This window comes from Micropterus salmoides, unplaced genomic scaffold (genome assembly GCF_014851395.1).
Source record: "Micropterus salmoides isolate LMB-PRFRI ecotype aquatic unplaced genomic scaffold, ASM1485139v1 Ms_hic_scaffold_12, whole genome shotgun sequence".
In the NCBI taxonomy this organism is placed as follows: Eukaryota; Metazoa; Chordata; class Actinopteri; order Centrarchiformes; family Centrarchidae; genus Micropterus; species Micropterus salmoides.
In genome coordinates, this window is record NW_024040263.1 from 4,218,926 (window position 1) to 4,238,284 (window position 19,359).

At 37.0% G+C, this 19,359-nt stretch overlaps 1 protein-coding gene across 2 annotated transcripts in view; it reads left to right on the top strand.

The window, feature by feature from the left end:
- Positions 1-19,359, top strand: part of LOC119898733 (glutamate receptor ionotropic, NMDA 2A-like) — a 98,166-nt gene that overhangs the window by 4,531 nt on the left and 74,276 nt on the right. For both annotated transcript variants that reach the window (XM_038712932.1, XM_038712931.1), the window contains exons 3-4: positions 18,338-18,562; positions 18,658-18,816. In XM_038712932.1, the coding sequence (XP_038568860.1) occupies positions 18,338-18,562; positions 18,658-18,816 (384 nt within the window). The remainder of the gene's footprint in view (positions 1-18,337; positions 18,563-18,657; positions 18,817-19,359) is intronic.

Here is a 19,359-nt window from a genome sequence, read left to right on the forward strand (position 1 = left end):
TCTTGAGTATGAAAAGCATTAAAAGCAGCATTTCATGTTTCTATATCAATCTGTCAACAGTCTTTTGCAGATGGATAGACCAGCTGGATGGTCGATGAAAATTTTGAACTTTTATTCTTTATAATCTCTTTGGTGTTGTATAATGTTTTTATGTCATATAGTTTTTTTGTCAATGTAACACATTGCAGAATAGGAGTTTTGTTTTGTATTATGTTGCCTTTAAGATCTTATTCAGTGTAGCCTTTTATACCATTTTGTTCACACAAATCTTTTTGGGCCTAGCAGAACGCTATTATTGATAACATTATTTGTTGACAGATGGTGAGATAAAGGTTTAAAGGATGTGAGGTAATTTATGACTTTTATCGACCTGTATCAGCAGTTAGTCAGACCTTATTGATCATCATATTTTCACAGTAGCAAGTGAAAGCTAATTATTGGGGGAAAGATCCAACAGAAATATCTGTGAAGAGGTAAAATCATTTTCTAACTGTACTGTTTGATCATTTCCCTTATTTGCTTAAGGACCAAATGTGTTGCTTTTAGTCCATCCACCTAAGCAACATAATAAACAGGCATAAAACACCTCAAGTTGACTATTAAAACTGCTTGGTTAGGATTAGGGATCATGGCAAATAAAGTATTCTTAAAGCTGCATTAATTAAAATTTTTGGCCACTTGGTGGTAGCATAACAAGCTGTAAACACAACATTGACATATTTTCACTTCTAAAAGTTGTTATGGTAAATAGGGCTGGGGCGACTCATCAAAGTAATTGGAAAACTGGAAAACTCCGTCTCTGATGGAGTATTTCAGAAAGAGCCTCAACAATGTGAAGTTCTGTAAGCTCTGTAAATTCAAAAGCTTTTGTTGAAAGCTTTGTCAAGACGGCAGTAAGACTGCACTGCAAATCCTGTTTACCTTTTGTCCGCACGCACGAACAATGTATTAGGATTAATAAACAAAAATAATAATTAGCTGCAGCCCTAATGGTGAATGTGTTAGTAAGGAATTGCTTATTTACACATCCAGCAGACACAGCACAACATTAGCATTAATTTTGAGATGTAGCCAGCTACTGAATGTAAGTCCAATATTCACTCCTTTTTAGCTGTGTTTTGGTCTACTCCTGAGTGAAATATCTGGATTTTAGCTGCGAAATGCTCCGCTGTGTTTATTAGCTAGTCTCTAACTGCCGTGTGGTGCCGAGCAGGTAGCACACACTTGATTTATTCTGCCTGATGTGTCTGGAAATGAGGTTGACGAGAGTGCAGAGATGGAAAATCGAAACAGATGCTAAAACGCTCTATAGAGCTGTGAGGAAATGCAGAGTTGAGTTATCATTCTCTGTGGTTTCATCATCATGTGGTTTCAAGTAACGTCTTTTAACATGGCACATACAGTAGTGATTTGATTCATTAATAAACATGTTGATTAGTGCTTGATTTTAAAAGCAAATAATATATCCTCAATATCGATAGTCAGAGAACATTGTTAAAAGATGCACAAGACATGCTCTTCTTTGATGTTAGCATTCATCTTTCAGTTGAAAGCTTAAGGCTTTCAAGATGGTGGATGTTTCATTTTGGATTGTAACCCCCCACTGTGTCTATCTGAATAGTATGCTTTTGAATTAGCTTGATTAGTATTAAGCACAACATGTGGCTCTTTGAGAGTGAGAACATTTCCAGCTTCCTAGGAGGCTTAGCTGTTACCTTAAATGATGCTTTTTACACTTTGTCAGTCTGAGGGTTTTTCCAAGCTCAAAAAGAGGCTTAAGAGGTGCCTAAGTGCGGCCAGCCTGGCCCAGTCATTTTGGCCAACTTAATGCCCAAAATCCATATTCCAATTTTCTGCTTTTACAGACACCAGATTTTGGTTCAGACTGATATAACACTGTTCTAGTTAAGGCATCCTTTAGCTTTTTAAATCCAATTTGATTCAGTTTGCCATGGCCATGAGGAGCAGTTCGGTCCCATTAATCTATCAGTATTATCACCACTTTGGCACACGTCTCACTGATTCGATGAAAAGTGGTTGCCACTCACTTTCATGTATTACATATGTTAAGGCACAATTACCTCAAAGTGTTACTGAGATACTGAGACATTCTTACAATGAATCCATCTTTATTATACCCGAGGAGATCATACACAGTAGGGCTTTAAACAATGCTGCTATGGAGCTGCTCAATCATATTCTACTGTAGCACCGTCATTCTGTTTCCAAAAGAGGGTGTAAAAACAGAAGTTATCGTAATTCTCTTTGTAAGCCAGGGGCTACATTACAAAAAAGAAAGTCTGGCACTATGTGCTCAGTAGCCTAGTAACTGTGCCAATGATGTTAAGTCCATAAGGAATTTCATCAGTCAGGTTCAGAACGGCTTTACTATCTTCCCTATTTTATTTTTCTTGGGAAAATATTAGTTCCTCAAATTCACATTCAATGGAATTAATTTTTTTTTTTTTAATGTTTAATTTTTTCAAAGAGTGTTGATGTAAACAGGTTTTCTTTTAAAACAGTTATGTGTAGTGCGAAACATTTGTAAACCGAAGGCAAAAAACATTTAATTCAGGAGAGGTTTTGCAGAGATGCTTAAAGAATGATCTAATTAATTTATTGACATAGTGCACAATAGGAAGGTTGAAGAAAGTGAAGAGCGTTAGGCAATTAAACACGATCAGGATATATTTTAAGGGGGCAGTGATGCCATAGACTGTACACTGGTGGTGATGGTGAAGGGGTGTGGAGAAATGGCTGAAGATTTGGATGGATGAGATGTGGAGCGGGACTTTGATGGGCTCACAGGAAGGACCAACTGGGAAGACTGGTTGTGTCCAGCAGTGAATGGGGTGGAGATGGGTTGCATCGATCTGACACTAAAATGACAGCTGCCAACAGCAGAGAAAGGAACTGTTTTAAAAATTTGACAACAATGAGCTGATTGGCTTGCATCACGAATGTTGTATCAAAATCTCAATGGTTTAACCGAATGACTGAAAACCTTAAGTTAGCTGATGAGTTGGAAGCCAGAGAGAGGGAGAGTAAATAATAGAGTAAGCATGAAGAATGTCAGTCTTCCTGAGTGAACTTATACTACGCTTGATTTGTCTTGTAAGTGAGCACATACTTAACCTTGGCTAGAAGACATTTCACTAGTAACATTAGTTTAAATGAAACCCCTACTCTGTGTGTCTGTGTGTGTGTGTTTCAATTACAGTTTTTCATAAAGCACTGAGCTTAATCTGACACCATAAAACTAGCTCATTGCTGTAATTAAACAAAAGCAATTTACAAATTGCTTGTAATTTTTGTAAAGGAAGACATTTTTGTTGTTGCAATGAGTGCCCCTTTACTGTTCAAGCCTCAGACAGCGCAAGACAGCCACAAAAGGTAAACTACTGCATGGGCCTAAAATATTGTCCCTCTGCATGGTCCAGTTTTTTCCTGTGAAGCCACAAAAAAACTGACTTCAGGCAGTTAGGTGACTTCTCAAGTTGTTGGGATGATTTCTTTCTTGTTAATGTGGTTTAACCGAACATTTTGCATTTACACCTGCCTTAGATCCAGTCACAGTGCGAGTCAGACCACCTCCAGTTGTGTTCTAGCCAATCACTGTGCATTATATGTACACATATTTACACTTTGCTATTTCCAGATACAGAGACCAGGTGCACATGGGGCATTGCTGATCCAATGTAAGCCCTTTAAATTGTAACAGCTGAATGGCTAATTAGTTGGTTACATGTAACCTTCCTAACAATGTTACTGTGTGCCCTTGTTTTCTCTGGCTTGTTCAGCAAACCACTGTGACAATATACTGTATGTGTTATGCATGTAGGCACTGTGGCTAGTAAGCTAGGGTTTTCTGCCATACATCTGTGGCTCCTTTAAGTCAGTGCCAAAGCCTGCTGTCAGCCTGAGAGTGATGTTACTGTTTAATGCAGATGTAGTTTAAAATACAAATGCAAATAAGTTCTCCACCTACGCAGATGAATACCCAAGGGCACACCTACAGGTAGATGCACAGACATGGGCATGTTCACAAGAATGTTCATAAGGAAATGAGCAATTATAAATTACGCATTTATGGGAAAAGTTGTTGTTTGTCAAGCTGCTTTATCCACAATTGATTTGTTAAAAGTCTATTCTTTTATCTCTTCTCACTTAGACTGGCACTCTTTTTGCCTCAGTTAAAGGTCTCTCTTGTCTCCATTTGTACAAACACAGCACCAAGGAGACTTACTGGAGCTACTGACTCTACTTTTATTGATTCTGCTTTAGATTTTTTACGTGTGTTATTTATTGGTTTGTGAAGCACAGTGTAACTATGATTCGAAAAGGCCTATATGAAAATAATTATTACTTTAATTATATAATTGTAGATCAATCAGCAAATCTGTAAGATTGTAATAGCATTTTATTCAAAGTCCAGGCCTTCATTGAAGTAGTGCACTGTGGTTAAGTAGATTTTTATACTCACACCTCAGTGCACCATTTTTCCAAGGATATGCTGCTTATCTTGGAGAAACACACACTGATTTGATCAGTACGTTAACAACAAACAGAAACTCGCAATATGTGTAGTTGGTTTGCTACTGTAAAACACAACATTTGCATATCAATAAATGCCCATAAAGTATAACATGATAATTATTCTGAAATATCACAAAGTTGAAAACAACAAAATTACACTATACAATTGATTCTTTGCTTGTGATTATTTGGTATATTAAAAATAAATTCTGAGCAGAGCAACTAAGATTTATCTTGCCATGAATGTAGGCAAGTTTTTAAGGCATCATCAAATAAAATGAATCTTGATTTCCACATGAATAGGACCTCGATCACTCCATGATTTAGTGTGTCAGCATCTAGTCACTTTACATTAATTTTTTCTACATGATCTTGTTAAAAACGCTGCCAAGCAGCAAGATGCAGAGGCCAAAAATATTCCCAAAACATCCGCAAATCATCCAAAATATATTACTCCAGGTATAACGCTCCCCTCCACGCTGGCGACAGGAGCTGTTTCAGCCAGACGGGCATATGGTGATGTGGGAACATTTGAAGCCCTGTGTTCTCCTGCCAAGTGCAGTTTTTAACAGCAATGAGCAACACATCATAACACATGTGTTGACCAGGCACTGATGCTACATATCTGGGCAAGATATGTATGATCATAGATAGATCCCATGTTAGTGGCTTTTGAAAATCTGCCATCAAATGTATGCCTTGACCACAAACCTACATATTTTATAGTATAATATATTAGATATTGAATCTGTAAAATAGCTGGCTTCATCTGCCTATTACAGTAATGTTTTGGGCATTAAAACATACAGTTGGTCTCCTTTACATGAGAGAACAGTGATGAGATGGAAATAATGATTGTTTGAGTGTTTGCACGTCTCTCACAGGCTTCATCACTGATGGATGTTAAAACTTATTTGCCGTTTAAGTCGTAATTAATGACCATCATGAGCATGAGGGATGCTCGCCCCCACATCTACGTCCCCTAATATGTTTTCACATCGGATTCACAAATGATTAGATACAGTATTCTGATACCTATTAAAAGTTTAAAATTAAGGGAAGGAGACAGCTGGTTTGATGATTATTCAGATTGTAGGACTTTCTTTTTTAACCTATTTTACCGTTCTCCTTGAGGGAGAAGTAGGTGAATATATATACCTCTAGATCAGCGATTGCCAAAGTGGGGGTGTGAGAGCTGCCTCTAGGGGGTGCGCGACAGGAAAAATGTAATGGTGGTGTAATAGTGTAATAACTACAACAATTTTTTTTGGTGGAATTTTTCATGAAATAAAAACCTGAATTGAAAACTTTCCGTTGTAAATTTTAATTTAAAATTAAAAATGTTATTAATAGTTAGGTCACAGGAAAGAACTCACACACCTCTTTCACTGTCCCTTTCTCTTCCCTCCCTCTGTCCATGTTATGTGTTTATGAGGCTATAACAGGGTGTGATTTGCAAAAAAACAGAGGAGGGATGTTTTGAAACAGTTTTTTTTTGTCATGAAAATACCCCCCACATATATATATATAGAGAGAGAGGGCTGTTTGGGACTGCAGCAACCCGGTCAAGATGAAAAGTTTGTGGCCGAGCTCAAAAAGTTTGGGAACCGCTGCTCTAGATAATATACACTTGTCTGAGATGTCGTCATAATGTTTATTCTGTGGTATCTATGTGAAAAGTAATGCACAGAACTGCTTTATGGGTTTATTTTGGAAATAAATTTGAAGTATTTGTCAGCTTTTTTTTTTTTTAATAAACTCGCTTTTGTATTGATCAGTACCGTCATGTAAAATTACATACCAAGATAATTTTTAAATACAGCTAAGTGCACCCGCCATCTTCCATTTATGACATCAAATAATAACAGCAAATATCAAAGTTGGATCAAATATCCTTATTTTAATTCACCAACAGTTATTAGCAATCTACACTTGTCTAGCTTGAAAAATGTCACATTAGTACTTTTATTTCTTATAACTTATTACAGCATTAGAAGAAATTTGGTAGATTAATAAATGTCTTCACTTTCATCAATAATAGAGTGTTCAAGAGAGTGGTGCACTTGACATGCATTAAAATGAGTACAAATTCAGTTTTTTGTTAAAAATTAAAATGAGAATTTATGAAATCATTACATCAGATTATCTAACAAGTCTTACCGATGATTGTCTTCAACCGTCCTGTGTCATTTAAATTTTTTAGGTCCTTTCAATAATTAAAAGCTAGAAAAATCACATGGTATATTCACAAGGATGTCCTAGTCACAGCTATCACTGTGCAATGTTCTTGGAACCCTGGAGTTCATATAGTTTGAGGTCATCTAGATGTTTGATTAATACAAGTTTACTATAAAAATGTCAATCTTGTGAACAAACAAATCCTTCAAACTTCTGCAAAGAATTCTCTGATTTTCTATCTGGTTATTATATCAATTTATCTTGTTGATGCACCTAACATTGCAAGTTCTTTGGCTAAAACATATTTGTTCGGTTACATCATTATTATACATGCAATCATTCATACATTTGGCTTCATAAATAATCCTCTTTCACATCTTACATACAGTGCAGTTTTGATGTAAAACATTATGGAGCTTATCAAGCTACTTACAGTATAGCCTCTCTCAATTCAATTCAATTCAGCTTTGTTGGCATGAATGTCAAACAACAATATTGCCAAGCTTAAAATATACAATACAAAAGAACAATTCATTTCATACAGTTCATAAATAAAATAAATAAAACAGTAAAAGTGTGTGTTTGTGTGTGTTAAAATAAGAAAAAAGAAAAGAAAAGAAAAATATTCAAAATAAAACTTAAATAAATAAATAAAACCGTAAATGTATGTGTGTGTGTGTGTGTGTGTGTGTGTGTGTGTGTGTGTGTGTGTGTGTGCGCGCGCACCATAGGTCAGTAGTATGTAGAAGTAATTTTATGTTTAGGATCAATAAAGAAACAAACTATATTAATAAACAAAAAATTAATAGTCAGTATTAAAGAAAAATAAAGATCAAGTATCAAATGTAAAATGTAAAAACAAAGTATTTTACAAATTATTTATGGTTCATGGGTTCACTGTAAGATGTTTATTGTCGAATTGACAGTAACTTACTGGCAACAATTATCCAGTAGTTGCTGTATTTCATTCTACGGTAAAATTACTGTAAAACCAACAACAGTAGTGTTTAGCATACTGTCAAATAAAGTACAGTATATGTACTGTTAGTTTCAAGTACAGTATTATACCGTTACTTTTTTGGCATACTGTATAATCAAGTACAGTATTATGCTGTTATTTCTTGGCATACTGTATAATCAAGTACAGTAATATACTGCTATGAAAATATTACTGTATTAACTGTTTTTTTACAGTACTACTGTATAACCAATAAAATATGGCTATTTATGGCTGTTGATGTAAAATAAGAAAAAGGACATGACTTAACTGAGCGTTTATTGCACAAGTAGAACAAAACAGTCAACAATAATAACACATATATAAAGAGATCTGTTTTGAAACTGATAGTCTAACAATGTCATAGGCAGTCTGTAATCAATGTATAAAAAGGGGTTCTCTGAAAATATTTCCCTATAACTACACACAGAGACTAGAAAAGCTAGGTTGAAGATAAGAAAATACTGAAACGGATGTTTTTCTGTCCAACTAGTAAAGAATATGGGTCATCAATCATCTTGCCCACATGCTAAACATGACATTCTCCATAAAAATCATCAGAATAAATAACAAGTAACAACTAATCAAAAATCCAGAAAATTAACTGAACATTCAACCAAGCCACAGTTATCCTGTCAAGACACATTGCAATACACAAAAGAATCTTCACAAAACAATTTCTCACTGTAGGTGTTCTGGCTGGGGATGTCAGCATTGGAGAAGTAATGGTGGTGAAGTTAGACAGGTGAGGGTGCAGGTGGTGGGGGTAACCAGGTGAGGAGGGTGGTGGTCAAAGGTTGCTCTGCACTCAAGACAATCAATACCTTTGAATGTGACTTAATGAGAATTTAGGTTTACGGTGGACTCCATCAGAATACTCAGACACAGTATGGGACATGTACATGACTTCTGTGAGTGCTGTGTTGTGTAATCATCACCCTCCTATCTATAAGTTAGAGTACAGATACTGTGGGAGTATTTTCAGAGACTTTTTCCTATCCAGTTTTACTATGGGAGTCAATGGAAAAATTGGACACTTTTACTCTCACAAATTTTTGGTGATAGTCACAATTATTCTCTAAGACTTTCTGAAGATGGATAATAAATTAAAAGTTCTTAGACCATAACTTAAACTCATAATACAGGTCTGTTTTACTCAAGCATTACCAACAAGCTGCCACAAGCAATCATTTTATCTATCTATTTAAGCTCATCTTTAGCTGTCATGTTATAGCAAGGGGCTAAAACCAAGTTCAGGGTATCTCAAATCCAATAAATCACTAACTAAATGTAAATATGTCCAGTAATTTTAGAGGGCCATACTACAATAATGGGCCATGGTAATGTTATGTTAGTTAGTAATAATGGACTTACATTTTTACAGATTGGAATCCTGAAGATGGTCTTGGTCCCACAATATGGCTCAGCTCCGGCCTTGTGGAAATAACAGAACAGAAAAGCCAGTTAAAATAAAAATCAAGACTGCCTGCGAACATAAATTCACTTTAATGTTAACTTACCTGCAAACACCCAAGGTCAGACTCACAGCTCCATTAAATAAAATAGAAAGTTCTGGTAATTTTGGCCTGGTAATTTTGGCCTTCAGCCTAAATATACTGTCTAACGTTATAAAATAAAATATGCAAATCAAGCATTTTGTTTAAGCTATTAACGTTAATTTAACCAGCTTCTAACTTACTGACAGGCTAACAGGACAGCTTTGCTATACCGACGTTAGCTATTTACCAGATACGTTACAGAACATCAAAGCCACGGGCAGTTCTTGTAGACTAACGTTAATATTATGTTTGGGATGTGCACTTTTTGTTTCTTTCACCACTTTAATTAATTTCATTCATTAATGATGAAGCAGCTTCCAGGTCAGCAGACAGACAGACGATCCCCCCAGAACAGGCTCTAGCAATTGTGCTCTCATACAGCTGCACTCCCCGCACTGAGAGCTACAACCGAAGAGTCCGTGTAAAACGTCACACAAAACATAAGCGCCAACTTAACGCATCCAGTCCAGTCCAGAAGAGTCTAATCAGAAAGTTTCAAGAAAGGTTTCATGATATCTGCTCTGTCTGTGGCGACCCTTTTCTATGGCCAGGCTGTGTTCACTCAGTCTGTATGTTGTTAACATTTTTCTTAGTTTAGGACATTTTATTGTGCTCAGGTAATTTGCCAGTCTGAATTCTCCTTTTAGGGTCAGATAACATTGTAGTTTACTTTGTGTTTTGGTCGTTTCTTTGCTTGTTCATCATTTGGTTTGGTCTGCTTGAGTTGGCGTTGCTGTCCTGAGGCTGTTGGGGACTTGTTCTCAGGACCAGCTGGCTGAGAGGACTCTTCTCTGGTTTCAGCTCCTGGTTTGTAATGGTATGTCTGGCGGTTAACTGATTTTAAGTGATTGTAAAATTTTATTGATGTTTTCTGTTTTTTTTAGTAAGAGGGGGTATTGGCAGAGCTCTGCTCTGCACAGATAATTTGGTGTTTTTCTCTGCACCTGCAGGATGAGCTTACAGAACTCAGTGTGAAAAGATTCTATGATTGTTTTGTCCCATTTGTCAAATTCATTTAGTTTTGGTCCCCAAATTTTGCTGCCATATAGAATTAATCAATATTTGGAGAAAAATTTAAGGCAAATTTCAATTGGAAAATATATTGTATATATTTTTCTTTTCATTGCATAGAAAGCAGTCTTTGTGTTTTCCCTCAGATATTTAACAGCCATGTTGAGGTTTTCTGTGTATGTAATGATGAGATGTCTAAACAGAAATTGTGTGTGATAACCTGATTTCTGTATTGTTTCTGAAAGGTCATTATCCTAGTCTTTGCTGTGTTTACTGTCAGGGCCCAGGTCTGACAGAATCTCTGCAAGGTGCTGCAGCAAACCTTCTTTAGTAGGTGAAAGCAACACTAAGTCATCTGCATAAAGCAGACCTCTGATCTCTGTGCCATTCAGGGTGAGGCCAGGTGCCGTGGAACGCTCTAATTTCTCTGCTAATTAATTGATATATAGATTAAAGAGAATTGATTTTATTATTATTATTATTATTATTATTATTATATAGATTGAGGAGAGTCTCTCCATCTCTCCAGTGTCAGAATTATTCTGCCTGAAAGACTATAAACTTTCATACTTCATAATAGCTTTATTTTCATGCCCTTTCTTACCTTTTCTTGGCTCAACCTCATCTTTTACCTTTTAGTCTCCTCCACAGGAGCTATATCTTTTTCTTGCTTCACATCCTGCCCCAGAAAAACATAAATACCCTCAAAGTCAAACACAAAGACACAGATATAGACATATATATCCACAAACTGCTACAAAAGCACCCATTGCAGTCCCCCAATGAATGAGGGAGAGTGTCCTTCCGGGTGTTTGGCATTATCCTTGTTTATTCATATTTATTATCAATGAAATATGAATGACAGAACACTCGCAGACATTTTCTGTTCCCCTGTTTTCCACACAAACCACAAGCATGCAAAAAAAAGAAGATAGAATTGGCCAAAAGTGTGACCCCCTAACACATGTACACAGCTCTGCAGTGTTGAAATGTTGATGTGGAAAAAGGCTGTTGGGCTGTTAAGAGACTGTGTCTAGCAGGCAGGTGGTTTTATCGAGGACAAGCAGGAAGGCACTTGCAACTTACATCAATGTTAAACCAATAAAAATGTGATATTTCAAACAAGACCTTTCGACCATATTTTGCTGTCGAATCAAGATAACAAACATTTGTGTTTTGCAATTCAGTGTCTGGGTGGGTGGATAATGATACACACTATGCTTTAGTAAATGCAGAGTAATCTCTGGAAAATATAAACCCTGGTACTCCCAGGTCAGACAAATAGCATATTTAAGTATATGATGTGAAAGTGCACCTGTATTAAGATTACTTGGGATGCACTGCAATTGCACTGAATTGAAACCAATTTTTTTGTTAGTAGTTGTAGTAGAGGTAAAAGGGCATTAATGTTTGTTGAATGATTATAGACTATGTTTTATGTTGTTTCTCAGTTACTAAGAACATTTCCACGTCCAAGGGTAAAGTTGTTGTTCCTTCAAATTAAACTTAAAAATTATACCTTGCTCTATTATGAAGTGCAGGGAGTCATTTTATTCCATATCAAACAGTTTTGGTGTGAGTTGGTTTATTGACAACTGTTCTCAATCATTTATGAATATAACGTATCAGACTTTTTCAGGGATAGAATGATGAGTCCTGATTATTGATTACAACACTGGCTGCGATATCCCACCAAATATGTCTGTTTAAGAGTTGTTATTTCTCTAAGTTGACTAACAACAACTTATAGAGCTGCATCAGTCTCAACCATAATTTTTCTGTCATTATTTTTCACGAATGTAGCTAGGTAGCTGGCTTATTAGGAAGATGATACCCCCATACATGCCTGCCCAAAGCTCTTTTGGTCAATTTTGTCTCCAGCTGGAGGAAACAACAGTCACTGAGCACAAACAATACCTTCTTGAATCACAAAACAACCTAGCAAGGTACTCCCACTATTGTTGAGAATGCAGTAATTGTAATTAACAGGCAAACAATTGGCTCCCCCCCTATAATGATGACAAAGTTAAAGTCCTTCCTGAACTTAATCTTTGATAAGATAGATTTGGTCCTATTTTCCAACATCCAGATCCTTGTTATATTTACATGAACTCTACAATAGCTGAATCATCTGCATACAGTAAGAACTAAGATCTTGAGCAGGCTGGTTTCATGTCATTAACAATGTAATAAGCAAACAGAGTAGGGGGCCCAGGACACAGCCTTATTGCACTCCTCAGATGATGGGCAGAGGCTCAGGGTGGTACTGCTGGTCCTGTCCTGACAGATCAGAACCCACCCAACTCAGAGTTGTATCATCATGTCGAGTACCTTTAGCTTAGAAAGAATATGTTGCTTAATGAACTTGTATTGGCCAAAATGTAATTCAGTAAATCTGAAAAAAATGCACTAATATTCTTATACATGTACTTAAAATCTTATGTATATACATAGACATCTCATACACAAGTACCGCTGTAGTCTTTTAAAAAATTGTATACTTGAAATATCCTTGAAATACAGAAATAATGAATACACTGAGGCAGATGGATTGATATAGCAACATTTTCCCAAAGAAGTAGGAGTTAGAAAAGTATTTCAATGAAGTTCAAAAAATTAATTATTAATTGATACATATTGTCACAAGATAATTATAACTGATGTTGATAAGCATCAGAGCAATAACTTCTCAGTACTGTAGAATATATGTCAGCTGCAAGTGCAATATTTATGGTGACTTTTTTAATATCAATCTTCACAGTTAAAAGTGATTAAATGCTAAATGACAGCTGGATGAATGTGTAGCTGTCACTATCAGACACATTATTTAAACCCAATCAACGTAGATGTAGTGTGGAGTGTCTGCTTTCGTTCGATATTTACTTGTCTGTGAGACTTGTCAGCTTTCTTTCCAAAACCTTGCTCTCGTAACCATGGTGTATGTAAAAGTAAACACTCAATCAATACTATTTTAGTCCCTGTAGAAATTTATTAAAAAGTTCTAAATGTCCCTCTTCATTGTCTGAGGGTGAATATACATCTTCTGGCCTTGATGAAGGGAGATGTCATGGTTTACCTGTTTACCAACTCCAGACCATACCTGACATGCTCACCTCAGGCAGTGACCAGTATTGTATGCCCAGACGTTAGTGAGCGTGTGCAACTCTGCCCATGTCAGTCACGCGTTAGTATTTTTGTCTCATCATGGTGTCTATGCATGTCACAGGTTACACTCATGTTGGGTCCAAACTCCATACTGTGTACTAGTATATATATACTAATATATATTAACTACAGTACGTATGTACTAATGGTGACACTGCTGTTTTCTGTTACTAGACAAGATGTTAGTAAAATTGAAGACATTTGCTGATAGCTGTTTTTTTCCAAAGATTCCACACCATTTAAAACATTTTCCAATATGTCCCCAAAGACGTCACACCACCATCTGCAATGTGTTTGAATTTTTTTAACTGACTGAGACACAACGTAGCACAGACTGCCTGGTAATGTGACAAGCTTGGCTAACTTCTCACAGTACTAAGGCAGCCAAATAAAACTAAGAAACAATAAAGGTGGGTGGCCAACAAACATAACACTTTACTGCTCTCTTCTAAAAAGAGACAAGAAGTCCACACTATGTGAGGGGAAAGCGTACCTTTCTTTCTCAACTTTGTTTTATTCCTTTTCTTAATGTCCTCTCTACCCTAAACTCTGGCTCAGATCAGATCTTGGCTAATCTTGGAATGTATCTAAAAAACAAAACAATATCCTTTTATTTATTTCCGTCTAAAATATATAGCCTACAGTATATTTCCTGCAGATCATACGTTTGTATGAGCATCAAACACACATTACGCACTGCCCGCTGGCAACTTAGGACAACACTGCTAACTTTGCCATTGTTGTCAAGTTAAATGCACGTACAACTCACAGCACTAGACAACATAAAATTCACTTGATGTGCAAGTTATCTATCAAACAGGTGCAGCGGCCTGGAAGCGCAGTTTGCCTGTCATCTGAGACATAGCTTGCGTGCAATCAGTGAAGTGTGCCTTTCTTCTTCATGCAAATGCATTTAGCATTTAAAGTAGGATTGCACACATAACAAAGGGTGGATTTGATAAATGTGGTTGGCTGTACATTCTGGTACATTTATTAAGGCTCACCCAATATTAACGGGTCAGTTTTACAGGGAATATAGCACTTTTTTTCCTTTTTAAATATATTTTTTTTACAATAAACAAAAATGGGATGGAGAGTTGTGGCTTTGTGGTCATTTAGCCTGAACCTGAACTTGACAACTTGAAATCTGAGCTAATGCATTTCGGTGATTGCACAGTTGTTACTGGTTGTGGTATGTATTTTCTTAACAACATTATACACTGTAATGTCTCCTAATGCAGTATATATTACTAGTATATAGTAAGAGATAACCACATTATAGAGTTTAATCAGGGCCTTAGTAAATGGTTTGGAAAGTTAGTTTCATATAATGGGAATTATAACTTCAGCATTAGTACATTTGATTTCTTTTTCTGGGCTTGATTTCTTTCATGATTTATTGCCCCATGGTATCCCAATTTCACCATCGAACTGCATCTTTAGAGATCTTGTTTATATGCAGACTGCACCTAAAAGACAGTCCCAGTTACTGAAAATTAACCACTGCTTAAGTAAATCAGACGCTAATTTCATGCAGATTGCAAGCAGAAATATGTACATAAATCTGGCCCTGACACTCAGAGTTTGGAGCTGAGTATTATGGGGATTAACAAACCAAATTGAAACCAAGAGTAGAAACTGTGGTAGAAAATGGGGTAGTAAGATATTATTTAAATACAAAATACAAATACTTTTTGGAAACACCACACAAACGAAGCTTTGTATGACAGATTACATCCTTGAAGTGGTAGATTTGTGAATTTAGCCACATGTTGGCAAAAAAAAAAGAGTGACAGGAGCATGATTAAAATACAAATGTACAGTGGAAAAGCAGGTTGTGCTGCAGAAATTCGGGAGGTTTCAGTGTACATTTTGATCCTTTTTTGTCCACAGTGAAAACTGGTCGCCATTGAAATCCATTGAAACTGACTGTATTCATTTTGTTCACAGAGAGTGTTGTCCCTCAATGAGGAAATGAAAGATCTTTACAGCCAATTTCAATAATGTTTCCTATTCAAGAGACAGATTTCACATTTATTATCACTTTAACATATTTTGGGAAAACAAGGCCCGCATAACTGCAAGTCTAATTTGTGTTGTCATCTTGAGACACTATGTAGCGCTGCTTCATTAGCAGTGAATGAAAGAATGAAATTGTGGACTGATAGATTTAAGCAATTACACCCACATGAGCTTTACTTAATAGGAGTTAGGGCTAACATTGTTGAACCAAAAAATGTGCTTATATCCAAGGAAAATCACTCTGGCTTGTGTTACACTGTGCACAAAGATGTCCTCTGATTTATTGTCACTGAAGCAGCTTGAGGGCCTCTGAATGCCAGTTCCCATTTGAGCAGTGGGTGTGTTCATTCTAGCTTTGACAGAGACATCATTTTTACAAATCTAGATTTAACTTTAGACGAGAAAAATAAACATTAGACTAATTTGCTGCTTAGAGACATTTTTGTGCAATTTAGAAAACATGTTTAAAAAAGCCCCCTTCAGTCTATTTTATTGCAGTAAATCAGTTACTTAATTAACTCTCACCTTTAAATTACATTTTTAAAGGGTCAACACCCTTTCAGTGTTGGCTGGATTCTACAGAATCATGTTACATTATTGAGCAAATTTTTTAGTTGTGTGGAAATATTAGCATAGATGTTGATGCAGAGAGAAACAGTTACGACTCACGACATCTCTTTTGGAAGCTAATCACTGGAGTCAGCGGATATGATTGTAAGCACAAATGCAAATCCTATAAGACAGCGGGAACACTCAGTGACCCAAAGTTTTCCAGCTACGTTGACCATTTTGGAAGCTGTGGCACAGAACACTCCGGCTCCTAGTTATGTTAGCTCTGATGCTAACTCCAGGGAAAGTTAGTGTAATCTTGTCCCATTGGTTAGAGCTGACACTAATTCCCTGGGACAGGAGTGTAGCGGTGTGTGATTTAGCGGCGTATGCTAAGTGCTGCTGGAGCTGCAGGCTAGTCTGTGGGCACTAGGGCAGAGAGAGCAAGCTGGGAAAGTACTGTCTTGACTAACTGGCCTGATTAGACCGGGTGTGGGATGACATGGATCAGATACACATACTAACCCAGCGGAAAGACAGATTGTCAGAATTTAAGAGGGTAAAAATAAAAATAAAGAGAAAATTAATATATAAAGATGATTTGCAGACATGGATGCAAAGTTAGAAAACTGATGCAGAGATATAAAGATAGTAGGTTAATTTTGTGGACGTGATGTTTCTTCCTGAGGTGTTTTTCAGCTCTGCTGGACTGTGGTGGTGTAAGAAATTGGCTGAGATGCAACGTAGCATTCGCCACATAGTTTCATTAGCTCTCGTTCAGCCCAAGGCATTTCACACTGCATTTCCTCTATTCATCTGCTACTCTTAGATCTGCTCACATTACAGGAAAAGGTAACACAGACTAAGATGAACTGGGAACGTGAGCTTAAACCCCTCTGTATTAGACTGGAACTTGGTTAAAATATAGAGTTAAAATATATTTAGATATTTTTTATCTCAGTGAACGTTATTGATTGATGCAGACACTTGTGTGCCTCAGGGATTTGGAATGTCTCCCCTCATACCCCATGACTGGGTTAAAATCAGATTACATTTATTTCAGGGTTCTCTTAACCATTAATAGCTGGCACTTTGCTTTGAACATTGCCTACAGGCAGAGATTATGTTAAAATAAAGGCAGACAGTGGAAAGGAGAGATTTAGGGCATCTCATGAAGCCAGATTATAAGTTCAGCGAAAATAAAGTTAGGTTTAACCCTGGTCCCCTTATGGTCACCCACTATAAAACTGAATTAAGTGATTTTTGAATAGTGCAGGACAGAAAGAGGACAGTAAACGCCTATCCTCAGAATGTGCCTATCATATAATCTGGTTTTGCGCTTGAGACTTTTACTAATACTTATATTCGAGTCACATATCTGAGTCACACTGTTTTTATCGAAGATAAATACAAGCCAATCTTTTGAGAAGCCTGCTGGGTCTTTTACAGCACTTATTGCATTTTTTGAAGACATGTTCAGAATACATAAGATTCTTACATCCTGGTGATCGGAAATAAAAATGTCCACCACGACACAGTAAAGTAGATTTTAAACTCGTTTCACAGGGTGTGTTCAAAGTTTCAGTTCTTATGAACATGGTGTCATATATTACACACATAAATTTAAGTAAGTGAAAATAAGAGTTTCAGTTTTGTTCATGCCCCTGTCAATTGCATGCATGTACTGATTTGTTATCGCTTGCGAAGCCTTCTGTGTTCACACATTGTGGGATTTGCAAGTCTTGAGAAAATACAGTTGGTCTATAAACAAATTTAAGGTTGGTTATCCAGGATGAATATTTTTTTTAAAGATTTAAGCAGTTCATAAAATAAAGACATGAAGAACATATCAATATTTTTTACTTTGACAGTTTGAGAACAAACAACATGGTTAAAAGGCAAATGGCTGCTTTTATCAAATGCACTGTACAATTTGCTTCTAATTCACCCATTCACACTCACACACTGATGACAGTGAGCTGCCTGCTGGTCTGACCATCAGGAGCATCAAGGACATTTTTTAAAGGCGACAGGAGGAACCGTGGACTGAACTGTCAATCGTCTGATTAGTGGACAACTTGCTCTATCTCCTGAGCCACAGCCACCCAACATACAGAATGTCTCACCCTGCACCTGTGACAGGCTGCTGATAGCAAGCAGAAAACTGTCAATGGAAAGAAATATTGTTACAGCCTTAGTATATGAGCGTTGTAAAATAAATTCAGGATTGAAATGGTCTGGTTTTGTGAGGCAAACTGTCAGAGTTTCTTCATATTCGTGTGTGTGTGTGTGTGTGTGTGTGTGTGTGTGTGTGTTTTAGGGTATAATGGGTGTAGTGGGCTGGATGTTGCTCCTACTCTCCCAGATGATGGTGCCTGTGGCGTCCCAGAAGCCCCCGGGGCTCAGTGTGGGTGTGATCATGGCCCAGACGCGCTACGTTTCCGATCAGGAGCTCCGTCCATCTCGGCGACCTGATGATGCCCTTGACGTCTCTGTGGTAATACTGCGGATCAACGAGACAGACCCAAAGTCTGTGATTACACAGGTGAGAAATGCTGTGTACATTCACCAATACACATGCTATCTATCCCGCACACAGAGTCTTGTGTCACACCTGAGTTTGTTTCACTGTGTCCCAAGGTGTGTGAACTTCTGTCACGCACTCGTCTCCATGGCATTGTGTTTGCCGATGGCACCGATCAAGAGGCCATTGCCCAGATCCTTGACTTCCTCTCCGTTCAGACACAACTTCCAGTTTTGGGAGTCCACGGAGGCTCCTCTATGATTATGGCTGACAAGGTGAGTGACCGTGATACACACAAGCACAGACACCCACACAAAATATAACCCTGCTTTTTTGGATACACAATGTGTGTATTTTGGAGATTAGGGAGTTGTAATCCATCCTCTCAGCCATCTTTCAATGTTGAAGGATAGTGCATTTCAGCCTACGATTTATTAAGGTGTCCTGGCATGTAAGCAATCAGGTCAGACACTTATTTCGTTGATAGACTTGGTATTTAGAAAGTCACTCCACTTGAAATGCAGCTTACAATTCAACATAATCCACTAGACTACAGCATTAAAAATGTATCCTTAATATATATGTATATATATATATATATATATATGTATATATATAGTAAAGTGTCCATTTTAGAGGTATTGCGTATGTGGTGGGAATATGCAATAATGTAAAACCACAGCTTTTGACAAATGTTACATTTTGTTTCCTGTGAGTTACTGTGAGCTCTTTCAAATGGATATTTTGAGGTTGTTTGAGTTAAGAATGGACTTATGCCATATATAAACTGTCCGAGGATGTTGTAGTCAGCATGTTGT